The 19906-nt window shown below is 34.8% G+C and overlaps 1 protein-coding gene across 1 annotated transcript; it reads right to left on the reverse strand.

Moving 5' to 3' along the window:
• Positions 1 to 1006: 1006 nt before the first annotated feature.
• LOC148948830 (uncharacterized) lies at positions 1007 to 15538 on the reverse strand. The gene is made up of 4 exons (XM_089095033.1): positions 15363 to 15538; positions 10820 to 11275; positions 1774 to 1925; positions 1007 to 1047 (listed from the first exon to the last, which is right to left on the reverse strand). The coding sequence occupies exons 2-4, from the start codon at positions 10933 to 10935 to the stop codon at positions 1007 to 1009; spliced, it is 309 nt and encodes a 102-aa protein (XP_088951159.1). The 5' UTR covers positions 10936 to 11275; positions 15363 to 15538.
• Between the last annotated feature and the right edge of the window lie 4368 nt (positions 15539 to 19906).

The raw sequence follows: 19906 nt of genomic DNA on the forward strand, positions 1-19906 counted from the left end.
GAATGGGTAAGGGGGGGGGGGTTGCTATTTAATACCTCTTGATTCTCGCGAGTATTTCTGGTCTAGGCTGTTTTTATTAAAGGAAAATTGGGAGATTTTACCATGGGCGATGTTCCTGGGGAAATTTTCCGACGGTTGGGGGAGATGTCTGACGGAGGTCGAGATTAAAGACCTGTGTTACTGAAAAATAAACTAAGAACGGTCACTATTTTCGCTTAATTTTCCTAAAGTCTGATTTTTTATTCTTATTGATTCTTCGGAATAAGTTACGGCAGATTTGATTACAATTTGAATGTAAAAACAATACAGTGATTTTTGATATTTATTCAAGAATTTCGTTTAAAATACGAAATAAAGAGCGTTTCAATGACTAAATCTCACCTTACATCCAGTTTGGATCCGATTTATTGGTTTTACTTGTATGTGAACTCTGCGAAATCAAGGAAGGTTAAGACACGCGGTATAGGCTATACATGATTTTTTTTGTTTTTTTTATTCTTTTGTTTGGGAGGAGGGTAGATGCCTACTAGGTGTTTGTTAATACCAAAACATTATAACTCCCATTGATATTCAGGCATACAGAATTAGTTCAAACGAAGGGGTGGGGGTGACTGTAAAGATCTACCTCTGAATAACAATATCATCATTCTTATGTTCCTCTGGCCCAAGCTACTTGCCCTATGATTTTTTTATGGGAACAACGTGCCTACCTTTCCACTTATAAGTTCGAGTGAGGAGGATAGCGGTGTTGAAGATCGCAAAAAGCTTTCGATATAGTCTAGCATAAAGGTCTGTTGAAGAAAAATCTAACCACATAGGATTTGTGGTGGTCTACTTTAGCTTCTTCGGAGTTTTCTAAAGAAAGAAATTAAGTTCTCTGCTTAGTTCTCGACAGGTTTTTTTTCAGTGGTTGTCAAGTAAAGGCTAGGGTTCCTAAGGGTAGTGTCATGTGACCCAAACTTTCCCCGGTGTATATCAATGACATATGGGACAATCTCATTTAGGCTCACATCATCTCGCAGACGATACCACGTTTCATGCAACAGTCTATAAGTACAATGAGCCTGTAAAAGCTTTCAATTTCTATGCACCCAAGACTAAGAAGCTACTAATCCCCCGATCAAAGAGCTTGAACCGACATTCTAACTTTATCTTCAAGGGTGAAGTTATCAAGATATTTGCGAAACTCTGTCTTTTGGCGATTCATTTCTACTGGGATCTCTCTTGGGGCGCACATCTCAAACCAGTCCGTTCTTCTTGCGGGAGAAAGCTGGGTACAATTCTTCGTTGCAAGAAACTGTTACCGTCCAGCTCAGCTATCCCTCGCCATAAGCCGTGCACTAGGCCTATTTTAGAATATTGATGCCCACTGGTCAACGTAAATGGTTGACCAGTAGCAGATCAGGCCGTAAGTTTATAACAGCTTTCCGCCATGAATTTTGTCATAAAAGTTACTGGTAAAGTTATAATATTTCGGGAGGGCCTTGTTTATAGCCCCTCACTCTTCGGATACGACTTCTTTGGGGAATTATATTCTTAAAATACTTATGTTTCAGGAATAAATCTATAAGATTTTAGCTCGTTTTATTTTTTTTTTTTTTATATTCGGAGGAATATCCTTGGACCATTCTTTGGAAGGATTCTCTTTTTATTCTTCTATGTAAAGCTACGAATTGCATTATTGAGAAACAGGTACATTTGTCAAATTTCCAGTATTCTTGTTTTTAAATATTTCAGATGGCCACACGCATCCTTAGTAAAAAAAAAAAAAACCTGTTTTGATGAGACATATAGTACTCCATAGTTCACATTTGTCAAGAAGATATAGAAGTGTAGACACGTCACAGCCAAAATCTCCAAGAAGAATAAGCAGCATTTCAGCTTCGGTCCGAGATCCTTTGGAGTGTGTATCCAAATCAACCTCGCTGTAAGACAAGAAAATGAAATTAAATGTTGAAACAAAATTAGGCCTATCAACCCAATTTATCCCAATGATCAACCCAATTATCAAAGCGGATACTCTAACAAGACTATTTAGTTATGGCTATCCCTTTTTCAGAAAAAAATACAATGAAGAATAAACGAATAAATAAATGAGCAAAATGAAAATAAAGTGAAAAGTAAAAGGAATAATATTAAGAAGTGTAAATAAAGGCAAAGTCCCACTCTTATGTGTACCGAGGTGGACATCAGTGCCTAGGACCCATTATTTTGGACCAATCACAACAGCTTATGAAAAGGAGATAAACTGTGATTGGTCAAAAATGAATCCAGACATAGATATTTAGCTAGAACCGCATACAAATTTAACTTAAGGTTTATGCTCCCTCTCAAAATTTTGGTATGTTATTGCTCTGCTTCCCTATGGTTTTGATTTATCAAAGAGGCAAAAAAATTTTAACCACCTTATAGCTGAGATTCAGTTCTATCCATCTACCGAACTAGAATTTGGAAATTTGGTGTATAGAGTTTTTAGATTGAAAATGCGTTGAAAATTGGTTGGAAATAGTTAGAAAAGGGACACTTCCCTATTTTTAAGCATGTTTAGACCCTTCTTTAAGAACTGCTCTAAGTAATATCACATTTAGCTCGGTAAAAAGATAAATTTGAAATTAAAGAATCCAATTATTCAAATGTTTGGCATCTGTTTGTCGCAAAAACATACCTTAATAAATATGACCTTGTTCTGGAAGGTTAAAATACAATTTTAGTTAATAATTCCTAAGATAAAGATGAAAACTGTTTTAAATTCAATTTTTCAATTTATATAGAGAAAGTTTGTCATAAAAAGTAAAGTAATCAACCTATAAAAGGTGTGAAATATTTCTATCTTAAGAAAATTTCTTCTAACACATTCAATTTTGGAAACCTGTGTATATGACTCTTAAACACAGTTCATATAATTATCCAGTATGATCATTCCCTATCTCACCCATTATAAAAACCTGGACCGGGATGCGAGTGCTCCGGAGAACGTTTTTTGCAGATATAAACATAAACGAAGTCAGATCTTTTCATGGGTAGACAAGTCAGACTGTGATCTAATCGGAAACAAGTGGAAACCCGCTATTACGAATAATGCACTTTGTTGGAAACAATCGGAAACAGACTAACCCGCATTCCCGCTAATGCAGAAATAAGTGGGAGGAGCTTTTGTTCGCACCGAGAACGAAGACCAGAAATGATCTGCGATAAGCTTACTGGATAATTATATGAACTGTGCTCTTAAATCTGAATGTCACATAGTTCTAGAGTAAAACCTGTACATTTCTAAAAAAAAAAATTCGTCTTGAATTACGGTTGCCCCCTTAAGGGCAATCTAGTAAAGAACGAACCTTAGCCTATAGCAACCGAAAAATTAAAAACACATTTTGAAAAAGAACTGCTAAATGATGAAGAACTGCCATTTGAACCTGATTCATGAATGGTAACTATTATTTCGATTGATATGAATGATAAAAGTTCGTTGCAAAAACAATTTTATGGGAATTTAAACCCGTTTTGACAACAAAGGAAATTCACTTTATCGCACGAGAAGCAGAGGTGTCTCTTTTTTGTATTATTATCTTGCTTCTTTGTTGTTGTTTTTTCCCTTTGCTGAATGGAATACTCTATATTATTAATATGTTTAATCTACACTTAGTGAGGATAGGACTGAGGGGTATGATAGCCCAGCTCTAGTAAAGCTATTCTTTAATTGTTCTAAATATAAGCTCTCTTTACTTTCATTTTTGAGACCTAGACTTGTATCTAGTTAACGCTCATTTTCTTTTTTCTACGCCAGAAAAAGAATATGTCATATTTTTTTTTATAAGAAAAAAAATATTTATCCAAATTTCCCATTTTCTCCTCCTACTTTTTAAAAATTAAATTTTTCGCTATTTTTATCCATTTTAATATTTAGGTGCTAATGAGAGTCGACAAACCAGCGTTGACTTTGTAAAGATTTTTAATCTCACATATATTACTTTATCTTCTTTTTTGTCACTTCGTATAGAAAAGATGGTCACAGAAATTTGTGAGTAGGTTCATTCAATTGGAATCTCAAAGCTTAGCGCCATTTTCAAAGGCTAGAGCTATTAAACTGTAATCAGCCCCACCCCCTCTAGGACGTTTTTGTCTTTGAGTACCCCTATAATCCTTCATGGCATCGGATCAAAACTTTCAGACCAGTATTTATATTTAAATAGTTAAAAAGTCCGATAAATATGCCTCCAGGGACAACATGACTCACGAAGCACAAAAGGTAAATGCTCTATATTATGCAAATTTACCATTGTTCACAGATCCTTTAATAATAGGAAAAGGGCACAAATGTTTGACCTTGGCTGTCTGATTGACTAGAAACTTTCGAGAATTATTCACTGGGCCAAGCAGACCTGAAAATTTTTACTGCGACAGGGATTGTATTAGGGGGCCCAAAAATTAGCTAAAAACTCCTTATATCGGAGACATAGCGACAATTAGCCTATTTAAAAAATCTTAGTTGGGAGCATGAGTCACCCAAAAAGTGCTAAAATAAACGTTTTTTTTTAATATGCTTAAAACTTACACCCTTAAATCCTTAAATGTGAACTTACAGCGTAAAATGTATAAATCATAGGCAGCGCAATCGTGCTGCCTAAGTAAAGAACGATGTTGGCACAATGTATTTATTATTTTTTCTTTAGACCAGGGCACTTCGTATCGAAGGAGTTGTCGTAGAAACTTCGAAAAGGGCTCATTCGATTGGAAATTGGAGTGGCTTATGTCCTTTTTAATAGTTGAAAGTGATTTGAAGGCAACTAACACCCCTTCCACGCCCACCATTTACCCAACCCACATCCAATCAAAATTTTGAGATAGCCACTTTGTTCAGCGTAGTTGATTTCCAGATAGAAAATATGTTTTTGAGGAGGACACTCCCCCACAACCCTCAGGGCAAGGGTTGTAAGTTATGCCCTGGGAGCATGTAAGAACTTTATAGAAAGCGTTGTTGTAAAAACATCAAAAAGGGCTCATTCGATTGGAAATTCAAAGGGCTAGTACCCTTTTTAATAGTCGAAAGTGATTGGAGGGCAACTAACCCCCTCTTACGCCCACCTTTTCCCCAAACACATCCAACCAAAATCTTAAGATAGCCATTTTGTTCAACGTAGTTGAAAGTTCTGGAAATTAAGTCTTTGAGGATAACATCCCCCCCCAGCCCCCAGGGCAAGGATTATATGTTATGCCCTGAGGGTATCTAAGATTTGCATAAACAGCGCTGTCATAGAAACTTCAAAATGAGTTCATTCGATTGGAAATTGAAATGGATAGTGCCCTTTTTAATAGTCGAAAGTGCCTGGAAGGCAACTAACACCCCTTCCACGCCCACCATTTCCCCAAACAACTCCAATCAAAATTTTGAGATAGCTATTGTATTAAATGCATTTGAAAGTTTCGGAAATTATATCTTTGAGCAGGAAACTCCCCCCACAGTCGTCAGGGGAAGGGCTATAAGTTATGCCCTGGAGGCATATAATGTTCATATTGAAAGCTTTGTCGTAGAAACGTCAAAAAGGGCTCATTTAATTGAATATTCAAATGGCTAGTGCTCTTTTTAATAACCCAAAGTGATTGGAAAAGGCAACTAACCCCCCTCTCACACCCACCTTGTACCCAAACACATCCAATCAAAATTTTGAGATAACCATTTTGTCCAACGTAGTTGAAAGTTTTGGAAATTAGGTCTTTAAGGGTGACAACCCCCCCCACAGCCCTCGGGGCAAGGGTTCTAAGTTATACCCTGGGGGCATACTAAGGTTTTTATAGAAAGCGTTGTCGTAGAAACTTCAAAAAGCCCCCTCTCACGCCCACCATTTCCCCAAACCCACAGGATCAATATTCTGAGATACCCATTTTTTTCAACGTAGTTGAAAGTTCTGGAAATTAGGTCTTTGAGGATGACAACCCCCCCACAGCCCTCAGGGCTAGTGTTGTAAGTTATGCCCTGGGGCATATGAGGTTTTTTTATAGAGAGCGTCGTCGTAGAAACTTCAAAAAGCAATCATTTGATTGGAAATTGAAAGGGCTAGTGCCATTTTTAATTGTCGAAAGTGATTGGAGAATAACCATCACCCCTCTCAAACCCACCATTTCCCCAAACACACCCAATCAAAATTTTGAGATAGCCATTTTATTGGTTAAAAAGTCCGGAAATTATATTTTTGAGGATGGCACTCCCCCCACAGCCCTCAGGGCAAGGGTTGTAAGTTATGCCCTGGGGCATAAGAGGTTTTTTTTATAGAGAGCGTCGTCGTAGGAACTTCAAAAAGCAATCCTTCGATTGGAAATTGAAAGGGCTAGTGCCGTTTTTAATTGTCGAAAGTGATTGGAGGGCAAGTTCCGTCAAACGGGGTTACTTTGAACAATACAGTAGCTCCCTTGTGGCATCTACTGGCCAAACATACAATCTCTGTATATCATCCACAAGGTGTCATTCAAACTGGAATAACATCAGGTTTGATCTCCGCCATTTTTCTTCTTCAGTTTGCCACGTACATCGTCGTTGTCTAGAGCTGATGAGTAAGTAATATTGTTCCCATTTGTGTATAGTTTGTAAAGAGTGACATAAATATTTTTAGAGATGTGCGAGGAAGTTGTAATTTGGTAACCTAGTAGAAAAATATAGAACGTTTAAGACCAGCCTATTATCGATGTGCTGTTTGCAATGGTTCGAGCAGAGAAGAGCTGTTCAAAGTTCCCTCCAAGTTTAGGAAAAAAATGGGGTTACTTTGAACGAATGGTGGTGCATGTTCAAAGTTCCCCGCGTGTGTTCAATGTTACCGTTGTCAAATTTTTCAGCTGTAATGTGGAATTTTTGGGTTCCTTTAGACTTTGGGTACCTAGAATTCAGTGGCATATTTAGGTGGGGGGGTGCCCCCTCCCCAAAATTCCTCAAATTTTTTTAGCTTAATCTCTCCTTGCAGCAGTCGCCTTAATTTTTTGCTGTACACTTTGATAAGTTAGCAGCGTTAGTAATGTTTCTAAGGGATTTCCCACTCAAATTATGGAAAATTTTGGGTGGCTCCGCGGCAGGTGAACTACGATTTTGAAGGGATGGTTGTTTAACTTTAGAAGAAGCTCAGTCTTTCTCCCTGAAAAAGACTATGTCAATTTAAAACAAACAGAAATTAAGTAAAAAAAAAGTTTTTCAATAATATTAGTTTAAAAAAAAAGCAAAGAACTCCATTTAACCAAAATGAACAAAAATCATCTACCAAGAATACAACTAACACAAATCAGTATCAATAAATAAATGAAACCCAAAACAAACAGAAATTAAAATAAATAACAAAGTCAAACTCAAAACGAGCAGAAATTTATATGAGCAGGCTTCTACTGAAAAAATTCTTTTAAATGTTTTCACTTTTATAACTTTAAGAAATCAAAAATCAAGTAAGGTTTTAAGGGATAAATATCAGCATATGTATATTAAACTGACAAAGCACATGTTTTTCAGTAAATTCATTTGAATTTTCGATCAGTTTTGATTCAAATGAAATTCAAATGAATTTACTGAAAAAAATACACATTGTCTTAATTGAAATAGACATTAAATACACATTAAAATACACATTCTCCTTAAAATCTTACTTGATTTTTGATTTCTTAAAGTTATAAAAGTGAAAACATTTAAAAGAATGTTTTCAGTAAAGTATAAATTATATTCTGGCTTCTAGGAAGCTTGGGGTTTAGAGCCCTACTCATATTAATTTCTGCTCATTTTGAGTTTGACTCTGTTATTTACTTTAATTTCTGCTTGTTTTGGGTTTCATCTATTTATTGATACTGATTTGTTGTAGTTGTATTCTTGGTATATGATTTGATTCTATTTTTGTTCGCTTTGGTTTAATGGAGTTCTTTACTTTTTTTTTAAACTTATTTTGTTGAAAAAGTTTTTTTTTTAATTACAGTAAAAAATGACTGACTGTCTGTATATATTAAAATCATTATATTTATATTCGTGGAGTCGTGGAGGCTGCAGAATCGGCAAATGGTCAGCAACCGACCGGAGTGGATAGTTCAAAAAGGGATTCAATTCCTCGTCGGGCCTACATACGATCCCCTTCAAGTGATAGAGACTCTTGTTCGGACATAGAAAGTAGTAACGCTAGCGATAGTGATGCAACTATCTACGAAAGGCCAATGACTACTGCGGATCCTGCCACACCAGGCGGAAGCCGGCTAAACGAAGGGTCAGTGAAAGGGAAAAGAACTTTAGATTGTATTATAAGCCCCAATGATGACCACAAACAAGGGAAAAGAAGTGTAAGAACGAACAGTGGCTCAAAAATGGACAAAACAAACGAAAAACCGGTGATCACAGATGCTCACTAAAAGCCACCATTCGTGTTTACTGGATAGGATACAAGCCATATATAAAAACTGTCCTTAGTCACATGGAATATACAAGGTTTAAGAAACAAGAGAGAGTTGTGTTTAAATGATTCATTTTTGACAGCAATGGTGACGTGTTTTGTAGAGACATGGTTGTTGCCAGAGGAAGATGTTATAGTGCGTAGATAGGAAGTTGTTTTGAGTGGACAGGGCTACATCGCTAAACTATCGGAACTATTGAATAGGAATAGTTGTAATAGTTGTAAAGAGTGACATGTTCAAAAATTTGTGTCGTCTGTCAAGCAAATCTGAAAACTTGATTTGGTTGCGCGGAAAATTTCTGGGATAATGGTTTATTTTTGGATTTGTATATGTTTCCCCAGAAAATAGCTCATACTGTATTGAGGATACATAGTATATATTAGAGGAAGAGTTGAGTTCAGTGAAATCTCATTACCCAAGTGATTTAGTTTTTCTAGCAGGTGATTTTAACGCATATACTTCCGTACAACAAGAATTAAATGTAGATTTTGTTTCAGATGAAGATGACCTTTTATGTGAGATGATACCTTCACTTTACCTTATCTCACGAATTAGCCAGGATCAACAAAGAGGAATTAATTCATGGGGGAGGAAGCTGCTTCCGTTGTGCGGAGGTCATGGGCTAGCGTTCGGGAATGGTAGATTCGAAGAAGATGGCGATTTTGGTGAGTACAATTGTATTTCTGGACCTAGTTTTAGCTTAATTGATTATATATTGGTGGACACGGGACTTGAGGCTAAATCTATTAATGCAAAAGTAATCCATCAGTCTGGATCTGATCATTTCCCACTTAAATTAGAATGAGATGAAAGAATATAGACGTAGACGGTCAACAATGAATCAAAATAGGATACTGGCTAAAGATAAAGGTGAAAGAAAAAACAAGCCGAAAATTCCGCCCCGGATTTTTTGCGAATGGTCGAAAGAACAATAGCTATCTGTACAAGAGGCTATTCTTAATGAACCAATACTAGAGGAAATGAGCCAGTTAAGGTCTCATAAGGAAATACCGAAATCAGAAACAAATGAAATAGTTTAAAGGCTTATGGGACTTGCAAGCAATGTGCTAACATCTATGAAATCAAGAAAAGAGAAACAGAAACAATTATATTTATATTATTAGTAAAAATGAAGATTGGCTGTCTATTTATTCTAACGGTCAATTATTTTATTATATATGACTATTATACCTAAATTATTAATAAAAATGAGGATCAGCTCTCTATTTTTCTGTAACAATCAATTACAGAATTATTTATTACAATTATATACATCACAACTGATAAATTAGGATTGGCTCTCTGTTCAAAAAAAAAATCAATAAATACTGTTATTTATTACAATTATATTATTATTAAGAATAAGGACTGGCTCTCTATTCATTTTAAAAATCCAGTATATTATCATTTATTATAATTTTGTTTCTACTGTTATTAAAAATGAGAATTGGCTTACTATTTATTTTAACAATTAATAATATTATTGCCAAATTTATTACAACTATATTTATCTTAGTACAAAAACTGATGATTAGCTCATTATTTATTTGAACAATCAATTACATCATTATTTATTACAATTTTTTTTATGTTGCAGTTAAAAATGAAGATTTGTTCTCTATTTATACTATATTGATATTAATATTAATCATATTAATTATTATTTATATTATATTATATATGTAGCATCCTGCTGAGCTTGCTTGCTTGATAATTGCTTGCGTGTTTTAGTGTTGCTTTGCTTGTTTTGCTTTTATTGTTTTATTTATAGGTGCTTGGGTCTTATTAAAGAATTAAATCGGCTTGAGTGTCACAAATTCTACAACATATCACTATGTTTATATTAATCAAGGGCTGTTTCAAACGTTCCGATTGTTTCTAACAACATTTTGTGACCTTGCAAAAACAAAACTGTCAACAAAAAACATTTTCAACTAACAATTAGCAGACAATGTATTAATTATGCAGGAATTTGAAAATAGAATCATTAAATTCAAACAAAGATTTGAAAGAGAATATTAAACCTTAAGAAAACCACAAAAACTGCAAGGCACAAAACGTTTCGCATGCGTAGTTTTTGCTTAAATTAAAAAAAATTACTTACTTTTTTTATTCTTCGGAGTTTTTGTACTTAGTGCCTAAAATCTGTCAATCTCTTCAACAGCGTTTCAAATTGCTAGAGCATTTGAATTACCATTGTTATAAAAAAGAACTTTCAGCTAGCAAATCAAAACAAAAATATGCGTGAAATTAGAAAGAAATTTGTTTATTAAAATAGTAAAAACCTTGCCTGTTTTAGAATTCTTTCTACTGCCATCTTTACTTAATTTAGAAAGATGACGTTTAGAATTGATCAAATCAACATAATGGAGTTTGGTGTGTCTAATTAAATAAAAATAAAAAAAGGCAGACTCACCAGAGATCTTCGGCAGCGGCTTTCAGTTTTAAGAACCCACCCTTTTTCTGAAGATCAAGGGCAATCTCCTTGAAAAGAGAGGCATTCAAATCACATATATTCATATTTTCATTCATTCTGGCGAAAGAAAATTTCCTTGCATCAACAAGTGTATATAGGAACTAAATCTGACACTTTTATTCCGCTTTCCCCAAAATCAGTTTTTCGTCTTTTAACACTTTGTACACAACAATAAGCTTAACAATTACTGGGATAGTTACGCTAACTGCACAATATAGTATGTCCAAGCTTGAATTATTAGCCTTCACACAACTGTGGATATTTCACGGGATCCACGTATAAAATTCAAAACATTCGCATGATGCTTCTCATATATTTATGACAATGAGCTTAAAAGTTGTTACACTATGTTCCGATTTGAGTTATTAGGTTCTACTGCACTGTATGTGCTTCACACTGAAAAATAGAAACTGAATTAGCTTTTTGAAGTACCAAAGACAGTGGAAATGAAATCTGATTTTGTGGATGCTTACAAAACTAGATATATCCTCAAAAATTAGGAAAAATCAGGAAATTAATTTTTAATGAAAAGGACCTCCATATGCAGTTCAGCAGTTTTTGATAGTTGAGCAGTTCGCTGCAAGCATGGCTCAAATTTTTCAGGGTGGTTGGCTGCTATATCGTTGGTGTCTTGCTGCTCAGCAGCAAGTCCTTAAAACCAATACAAGTGACTGTACTACACTGACTAGAGGCTGAGATGTGTATAGTTCAAGTTTTACTGCAATATTCTTCCTCTTTAACAGACAACTTGGAAATTAAACTTCATACTAGATTAAGTAAAAAAAAGACTTCAGGTAGAATTTTATTTCAAGAGAATCTCGGTGAAAAAAGTATGCCGCAATTCATTTTTTTTTAGTAGCTTATTTTTTATTCTAACTATTGATTTAGTTTCTAGATACTTTTTTATATTTTACTTTTTTGACCTTGAAGTCAAAAAAATAATGGATAAGTCATGAAGATTTACCATGGATAAAAAATAAGCAAAAACAAGCTAAAACATATGGCATCAAACACCAGAAGAAGGTGTGACTCCCCTTTGAGTGTTTAGTTGTCTTTGGGAGTCAGCACATAGCCAGTGATTTATTTATTATAGATGAGAAGTGTCGTCAAATTCAGCTAATTAGGTTTGCTAATTAAATTTTACGATTCAACAATGCAACACTGTCAGTAAAGTGGTACTGCCCTGAAATCTTCATAATTCAGAAATAACCCAAAGAAAACTGTTATAAATTGGCGGCTTTCAGGGGTGAATAGACCTAAGATGGGTCCAGGGAATCCCAAATGTTTTTATTTTCATGTCATTGGTACTTTAAATACATTTACTTGACACATTTTGTGTTAAATTAGCTCAGTTGACACATTTTTATTTTGTGTTAAATTAGTTCATTTGACATCTAATCATCTAACGAATCGTTTATCCTGACTTGGGTTTGCCTTTTTTCGAACAATTTTTACATTTTCTAAAATAAGAAAGGAAATTTGTAAAAAAAGAAAACTGGGGTAGGGTAAAGTGTCAATACGTCCAAAACTGAGATTAAATTTTGCGGCTCAGACTGTGTAGTCAAATGAACGTCAGATACTCTCAAGCTGCTACTACTACTAACAACTCACCGCAGCACCAAGCCGCCTGAGGCCAACACAGCTACGCGCGCTCCTCCTCCATCCCAATCTATTCAAAGCCTCCCTTTTTAAACCCGCCCATGAAGTTCCCATTTCCTTTAAATCTTTCTTTATGACGTCCTCCCACCCTAAACAAGGACGGCCTGTCTTCCATTTAGCTCTAGACGGTTGGCCGAAAAGAACAATCTCCGACAATCTGTCATCCTTCACCCGCACATCGTACCCTAGCAATCTAAACCTTTCTTTCATTATAGCCCTAGAGAGCGGTATTGAACCACATTTTTCGTAAAGCCTATTGTTTGAAATACGGTCAGTTAGCCGGGTACCCAGATCCATCCATAGGCAATTTCTCTGGAAAACATCAAGCAAATCTTCATCCGCTTCTCGGAGCGCTCATGCTTCAGAACCATACTTGACCAGTGCCATCATTGTACTTTCGAATATTCTAATCTTGGTTTGCGACTTATATTTTCCTATTCTTCCAAACTTTTTTCAACTGTGAAAAAACACCCTGAGCCTTGGCTATTCTGCTATTAACATGTACACTGCACCCACCACCTTTACTAGTAATTCTACCAAGGTAAATGAAGCTGTCCACCTGATCAATCTTTTCATTACCCAACTTCACCTTTTCATCTTCACTTATTACTAGCCTTAGTGACTTAGTCTTCTTAACATTAATTTTCAACCCTGTTCTAGCACCCTGAACTCGCAAAAACTTCATTCATTTTGCTCACACTTTCATCTAGGATGCTTAAATCATCAGCATAATCTAAGTCCAGGAGTTTTTCCTCCCCATTTGATTCTGTGGTCTCCCATTGCCTTTCCTGTGCTCCTTAAGACAGAGTCCATCAAAATGATTCATATAAAGGGGGGATAGAACACAACCCCGCTTAACTCCTGATTTGATGCAAAACCAGCTGCTAACCTCATTTCCTACCTTGACCGCAGCAGTGTTATTCTCGTACATAGCACTAATCACTTTGATGTATTTTTCTGGTATACCATACAAGGATAAAACCTTTACTAAAGCTCTTCTATCAACAGAATCGAACGCTTGCTCACTATCTTAAAAACTCAAGACCAAAGGTGTTTGACAACTCAGGCGCTTCTCAATTATTAACCTAAGAGTAAAAATTTGGTCAACACATCCTCTACCTTTCTAAAACTGCACTGTCCTTCTCTTAAAACTTTGTCTATGGCATATCTCAGTCTAAAAAGTATCATATTACTAAGTAATATAATACCTACAGAGACCAGACTAATCCCTCGATAATTACCACACTCACTTTTATCACCTTTCTTATAGGGGGGTTTAATTAAAGTTTTCCTAACAACTTTAGGTACTTCCCCTTTTTCAAAAATCATATTCATAATCTTCAGTAACTTATTTCTAACCTCAGAGTCATCATATTTAAGAAACTCATTTACCACCCTATCAGCACCTGGAGCCTTATTTTTTAGTCCTTTTAGTACTGTCGCTAATTCCTCCTCACAAAACAAATCTTCCTTCACATCCAATATATAACAAACTTTTTCATTTTCCTCTATGTCTCTTCCTTTAACGCTATCTCGGTTAAGCAAATTCTCAAAATGTTCGGCCCATCTCTCTTTAGTTTTTTCCTTATCGCTAATTGCGGCCCCATTCCTATCTTTAACTGGCCCAAGTCCGGATTGACTACTCCCTCTCAATTTATTAACATGCCAGTACAATATTTTACTATTATGCCGTCTAGCTGTATCTTCCAGATCATAACTTAAGAGATCTTACACTATATATCTTTTAGTGGAAAAACACATGGTTATGTTATGGATAGAAAATGTATAATACATGTTTGATATGATGCATGTTAAGAAAATGGGAACCACTTTTCAGGGTCACAAAGATTTATATTTGATTTTGAAATTATTTCATTATTTAATCATATTGGCCTTTATTAGTTGAAAAGTTTTTACTTTGCTGTTCTTTGTACTTTATAAACATCTGCATTACTTCTCAACACAAAATATCGTGTATCTTGAAAACTGAGATTAACTTTTGGACTCAGATTATGTAGTGAAATGAGTTTTAGATTTTCTCAAAATTTGAGGCAAAAAACATTCCAAAATCTAGTCTGACATTTGTGTGTTTTATGTGGTCATGGCCCTGTGGTTTGTTTTTGTGTAAAATTTACTACATATATACTATATACTATATTTTCTAAAAGAGATATTCAGGCATTTTCGTGACATATAGCCTACGAGTTCGCCTTTCCAGATCACAACTTAGAGGCCTTACACTATAAATCATTGAATCAAAAAGCACGTGGTTATGTTATGGACAGAAAATGTATAAAACATGTCTGATATGATGCATGTGAGGAAAACAGGAACCAATTTTCAGCGTCACAAAGATTTTAAAATTAGTATTTGATTTTGAATTATTTGATTGTTTTAATCATATTGACCCTTATTATTTCAAAACGTTTTTACTTTGCTGTTCTTTGTACTTTATAAACATCTGCATCACAAAATATTTTGTATCTTGAAAACTGAGATTAACTTTTGCACTCAGATTATGTAGTCAAATGAGCCCCAGATTTTCTCAAAAGTTTAGGCAAAAAATGTAATATGACATCTTTTTATTTGGAAAGCTGTAAATTACATTCTAGAAGAGACAACATTGATAATCCATAAAACATATAACGTACGAGTTCGCCTTTTCAAATCACACATTAGAGTCCTTACACACTAAATATTTTTTCGAAAACTTTACCAACCTAGCCAGCATTGTATAGCAATGCATTTAACGGTTTATGGTTGCCCAAAACGGTCAACATAATAAACGGCTATGTTTACGAAAAAAAAATTGTTATGTTATTACCAGAAATTATGTAAAACAAATTCAATTTTTCAGTGTGATGAAGGGCTTATCAGTCCACGTTTTCTATATGCAAATATTAAGCCATACTGGAAAACTGTGTTTAACTCCACCTTTAATACCAATCGCTCTTATTTTCCGTCACAAATTTATATCCTTGCATTGGAATGAATAGTAAACGCTTTTATCAAAGTCCAGCTAAGAAGGGCAAAAATCCAAAACCAACACCAATAAGTGTGATTCCAAATCCCCAGAGCATTGCATAAAGCATCGGCATTTGAGACGCAGCAGTTGAATATATTGCAGCAATTATAGCACTTGTAACAGCTCCAACAGTTAAAGGGTTAATTACACCCATCAACAGTATAGGCAGAAAATACCATCTGAAAAAAAGAGGCATATTAATGAAAATAAAAGAAAATATTGGCCATAGGAGAAATTTTTCTAAAAAGAAGGAGAAATAAAAAAAAGTAATTTTTCCAACCGAAAGTAAGGAGCAACATTGAAACTCAAAACGAACAGAAATTATTTAGTATATGAAAGGGTTGCCCCCCTCCTCTATACCTTGCTCTTTAAGCTAAAGTTTGACTGTGTGTCCCAATTTTTTTAAGAATGACTCCTGAAACACAACGGCTGTTTAATTAGAATAGGAAGCTTTTTTAAAAGTTCTAAAAACTTTAGAAATTATTACTAAAACCAATGTAAAATTTGTCATTTTCTGTAGTAAGCTAGCCTAACGATTCAATTTTATTTTGGATTACACAGAAAAAAATACAGATTTCCAGCATTAGAGCAGCATTCTCAGAGCTTTGTTGGTAAGAGTGTTGCGGTCTTTGGAGAGCCAAAACCGAATGTCATATTGACCAATGAATCGACATTTCAGCAACGACAAGTGAAAAAAAAGAAAGATTTTACGCTAAATTTTAAATACAAGCTATCAGCAAACATATCTTAATGCTAAGTTCAAAGGGGGATAGGACAGGGAAGATGAAATTTTCCCTGAAATGGGACATCACTCCCCTGAGATTGGTTTGAAGGGTCTTTCTACCAGAAAAATCGAAATGCATTGTCTTAAATATACGCCTCTTCTGATTTAACCATTAAATTAAAAGAAAATAATTAAGTAGCCTAATTAATTAATAAGATAAAAAGTCACTTAAATTAACTAATTACTCTATTAAAGTAAGCTATTAAATTCAAAAACGCCAATATGAATTATCTATAAAATACAGGGAATAATGAAAAAATCGCAAAATTCCACGCCCAAACACCCTCCATATGAGCCAAAAAACTGGAAAATAATTAGCTGCATTACAAAACTTGACGGAAAATTGATTAATCTTTTGTATGTAAAAATTCGGTAAAAATAAAAAAAAAATACCTGAAAATAAAAACTCCTGAAAGCATTTTAGAGTGTTACAGACACCAGATAGAGATATTCTAGCTAATATTTATATTTCATATACATGATATAAATGATATCATTTATATATTTCATATAAATAATAGAACTGGTATTTCTATTTCTTTGTGGGATGAAAACATCCATAAAAATAATCAGATCAGAATGAAAAAGAAGCTCAGATAGTTTCCCCGGGTTCTTAAGCCAAACCTGAATTTTGTACTCCAAGATTCAACTTCCCATTTCCAAAAACAATTTCTAAAGATTCTTTCAAACCTTTTAAGTGCAGAGATTTGTCGTGAGAGGTTGAAAATACCTCCCCATGCCCTTATGTGGGCTGTAGATCAATTTCTAAAATTCATTCACTTTTTGTTCAAAACGGTAGCCAGTCCATGAAAAGTTGCGAACAATTTAAAAAAAAGTCGGGAACAAAGAAAAGTTGGGAATAAATTCGATAAATTCTTTCTAATGTTATAAGTAAAGAATAAGTGGTCATGAGATGTTGAAAATACCTTCCAATACCTTTGTTTGGGGCGCAGATCCGCTTCTAAAATTTTATTCATTTAGTATAAAATGTTAGCCAGGCCATTAAAAGTTTCTGGAGGGGGAGTAGACGTAAAGTCCATTTAGAGACAATTATTAGGACACATTTATTTATTCAAACTGACATTATCTATAAACGACGATATTTAATTGTAAGAATGCACAGAAACACCCTAGATGCTGTTAAAATAATAATAATAATAAAAGAAAATTAAAATAAGAACACGCAAACAGTATATAATAAACACGCGAACATTTTTGTTTTTACAATTTAAATAGGTGATTCTCGTCAGCTAGCGCAACGATAATTATCATTGCTCTTAATTATCGTTTATTTTAGGTACCGTAATGCTATTTTTATATGCATTCTGTCTATACAATATAATAAAATGCAGCTAGCCGTTCACAAAGTCCTTAATAACAACGGGTATTATTTTATAAAACAAATAACTAAACTAATCAAGCTAGAAACGTAAAAATGTATTCAGAGTGATTTTGAAACCATGACAATGGACATAGGTAATAACACAAAAAAAAAATTAACAAAAGAAGGAAAGGTGAAGTCGTGATAAGGAGTGTAAAAGAGCCAAATGCCCGAGCGAGCAGAGAGAGCCAACAAAAGCCAGCTCTTTTGATTAATATATTACAGAGAGAAGAAAGCCACTGGTTTTTTTTTTTTAGCCTGAATCTAGTAAAGGAGGAACAACGACCAGCAATTCCAGCAGTAGTGTTTTCCCCACTTGTAAAAATCAGAAATAAAGCTAATTAGTCTAAAAGATGTATTGTAGATGCAACTTTTGCTCCAAATGATTTTGTAGAAAGCAAAGGCTAATCAATAGATATTTTCATTTATACATAAATTGTCAATCTTATACAATTTCTTCGCATTTTTTGGGATAGTGTCAGAATTAATGTTTCTTTCCTAGCACCTTCCTTTAAATCCTTTTTACAAGGCTCAATGATCTCATCCATACTTATCTTCTTTGCTATTGTTTTTTTTTTTTTCGTTTTCCTTTGATTCAGTATTGCCTGTAGAAAGTTTCTTTTATTACAGGCTAATTCTAGATAATGTCACTTACAGTGTCTTCTTCATCCACTGGAGACAAAGGAGCCATGCGAGCCATGCTAAAAGGCGACTTTCCTCGGCTATCACCAACGGGAATTGTAAACCTCCAATTTACGGTTTTAAACCAGGATAAATCGAGTAGCTATCTCAAAATTTGCATACTATAGCATTTTTGCCAAAATTGGTATTTAGCAGCTCAAAATGATCTATTTTGTTACTGAAAAGGACAACCAGACGTTTTCATTTCCATTGAAATGAGCCCTCTCCCGATGTTTGACGACCACTGGTTCAATGAGATACCAATGGGGAAAAAAAGAACAAAAAATGTGACACAGGTTCTACCCATGCAAAAACTCATTTTCCTTGTTGTTCAAGGGGGGGGGCTGCAAACCTTCAGGTAAAGATTCTCTAAAATTAGAATTTCGATAGTTTACTTTTTATTTCAATTGGATCTCATTCTAATGCTTTCGGGCTCTTTTCTAAAATTCACAAAAAACAATTCTCCTAATTACAAATTACTGTTCAGTTGGATCTACATGAAAATGGCAATCGACAAAACATTGCTATATCAGAAATATTTATCACAAGACAGATTCTTTAAAACCCAGTTTTTAGTTTAAGCTACTATGGGCTGTAGTTTGCTCATAATGCAGTCATGACATGGGTAGTTGATGAATACCCATGGAATATGCCCACTAGGAACTTTAAGTGGCTAGTAACTTTAGCGAAACTATTAATCTTGATAGAAGAGAGAAGGGTATAAGAAGTTTTTAGTGATAGATCATAGGCAGCGCAATAGCGCTGCCTAAGTAAAGAACGATGTTGGCACAATGTATTATTTTTTTTTGGGGGGGGGGGGTTTCTTGGTCTTAGACCAGGGCACTTCGTATCGAAGGAGTTTTTGTAGAAACTTCGAAAATGGCTCATTCGATTGGAAATTGGAGTGGCTTGTGCCCTTTTTAATAGTCGAAAGTGATCGGAAGGCAACAAACACCCCTTCCACGCCCACCATTTCCCCAAACACATTAAATCAAAATTTTGAGATAGCCATTTTGTTCAACGCAGTTCAACGTAGTTTAAAGCTCTAGAAATTAGGTCTTTGAGGATGACATCCCCCCCCACAACCCTCAGGGCAAGGGTTGTAAGTTATGCACTGGGGGCATATAAGGTTTATTATAGAAAGCGTTGTCGTAGAAACTTCAAAAAGGGCTCCTTTGATTAGAAATTGAAGTGACTTGTGCCCTTTTTAATAGCCAAAAGTGATTGGAAGGCAACTAACACCCCTTCCACGCCCACCATCTATCCAAACACATCCAATCAAAATTTTGAGATAGCCATTTTTTTCAAACTAGTTGAAGGGTCTAGAAATTATATCTAAGAGGATGACACTCCCCCCACCACCCTCAAGATAAGGGTTGTAAGTTATGCCCTGGGGGCATATAAGGTTTTTATTAAAAACTTTGTCGTATAAACTTCAAAAAGGGATCATTCAATTGGAAATTCGAAGGGCTAGTGCCCTTTTTAATAGCCAAAAGT

This window comes from Artemia sp. Qi Xiang Cuo, chromosome 9, assembly GCF_049724085.1.
Source record: "Artemia sp. Qi Xiang Cuo chromosome 9, ASM4972408v1, whole genome shotgun sequence".
NCBI classification, from domain to species: Eukaryota; Metazoa; Arthropoda; class Branchiopoda; order Anostraca; family Artemiidae; genus Artemia; species Artemia sp. Qi Xiang Cuo.

Coding starts and splice junctions, on each gene's coding strand:
- LOC148948830 (XM_089095033.1), bottom strand. CDS start 10,935: ATGAATGAAAATATGAATATATGTGATTTGAATGCCTCTCTTTTCAAG. Junction 1,926..10,819: donor GCCGCTGCCGAAGATCTCTG/GTGAGTCTGCCT, acceptor CTTGTCTTACAG/CGAGGTTGATTTGGATACAC. Junction 1,048..1,773: donor TATATGTCTCATCAAAACAG/GTTTTTTTTTTT, acceptor TTGTACTTATAG/ACTGTTGCATGAAACGTGGT.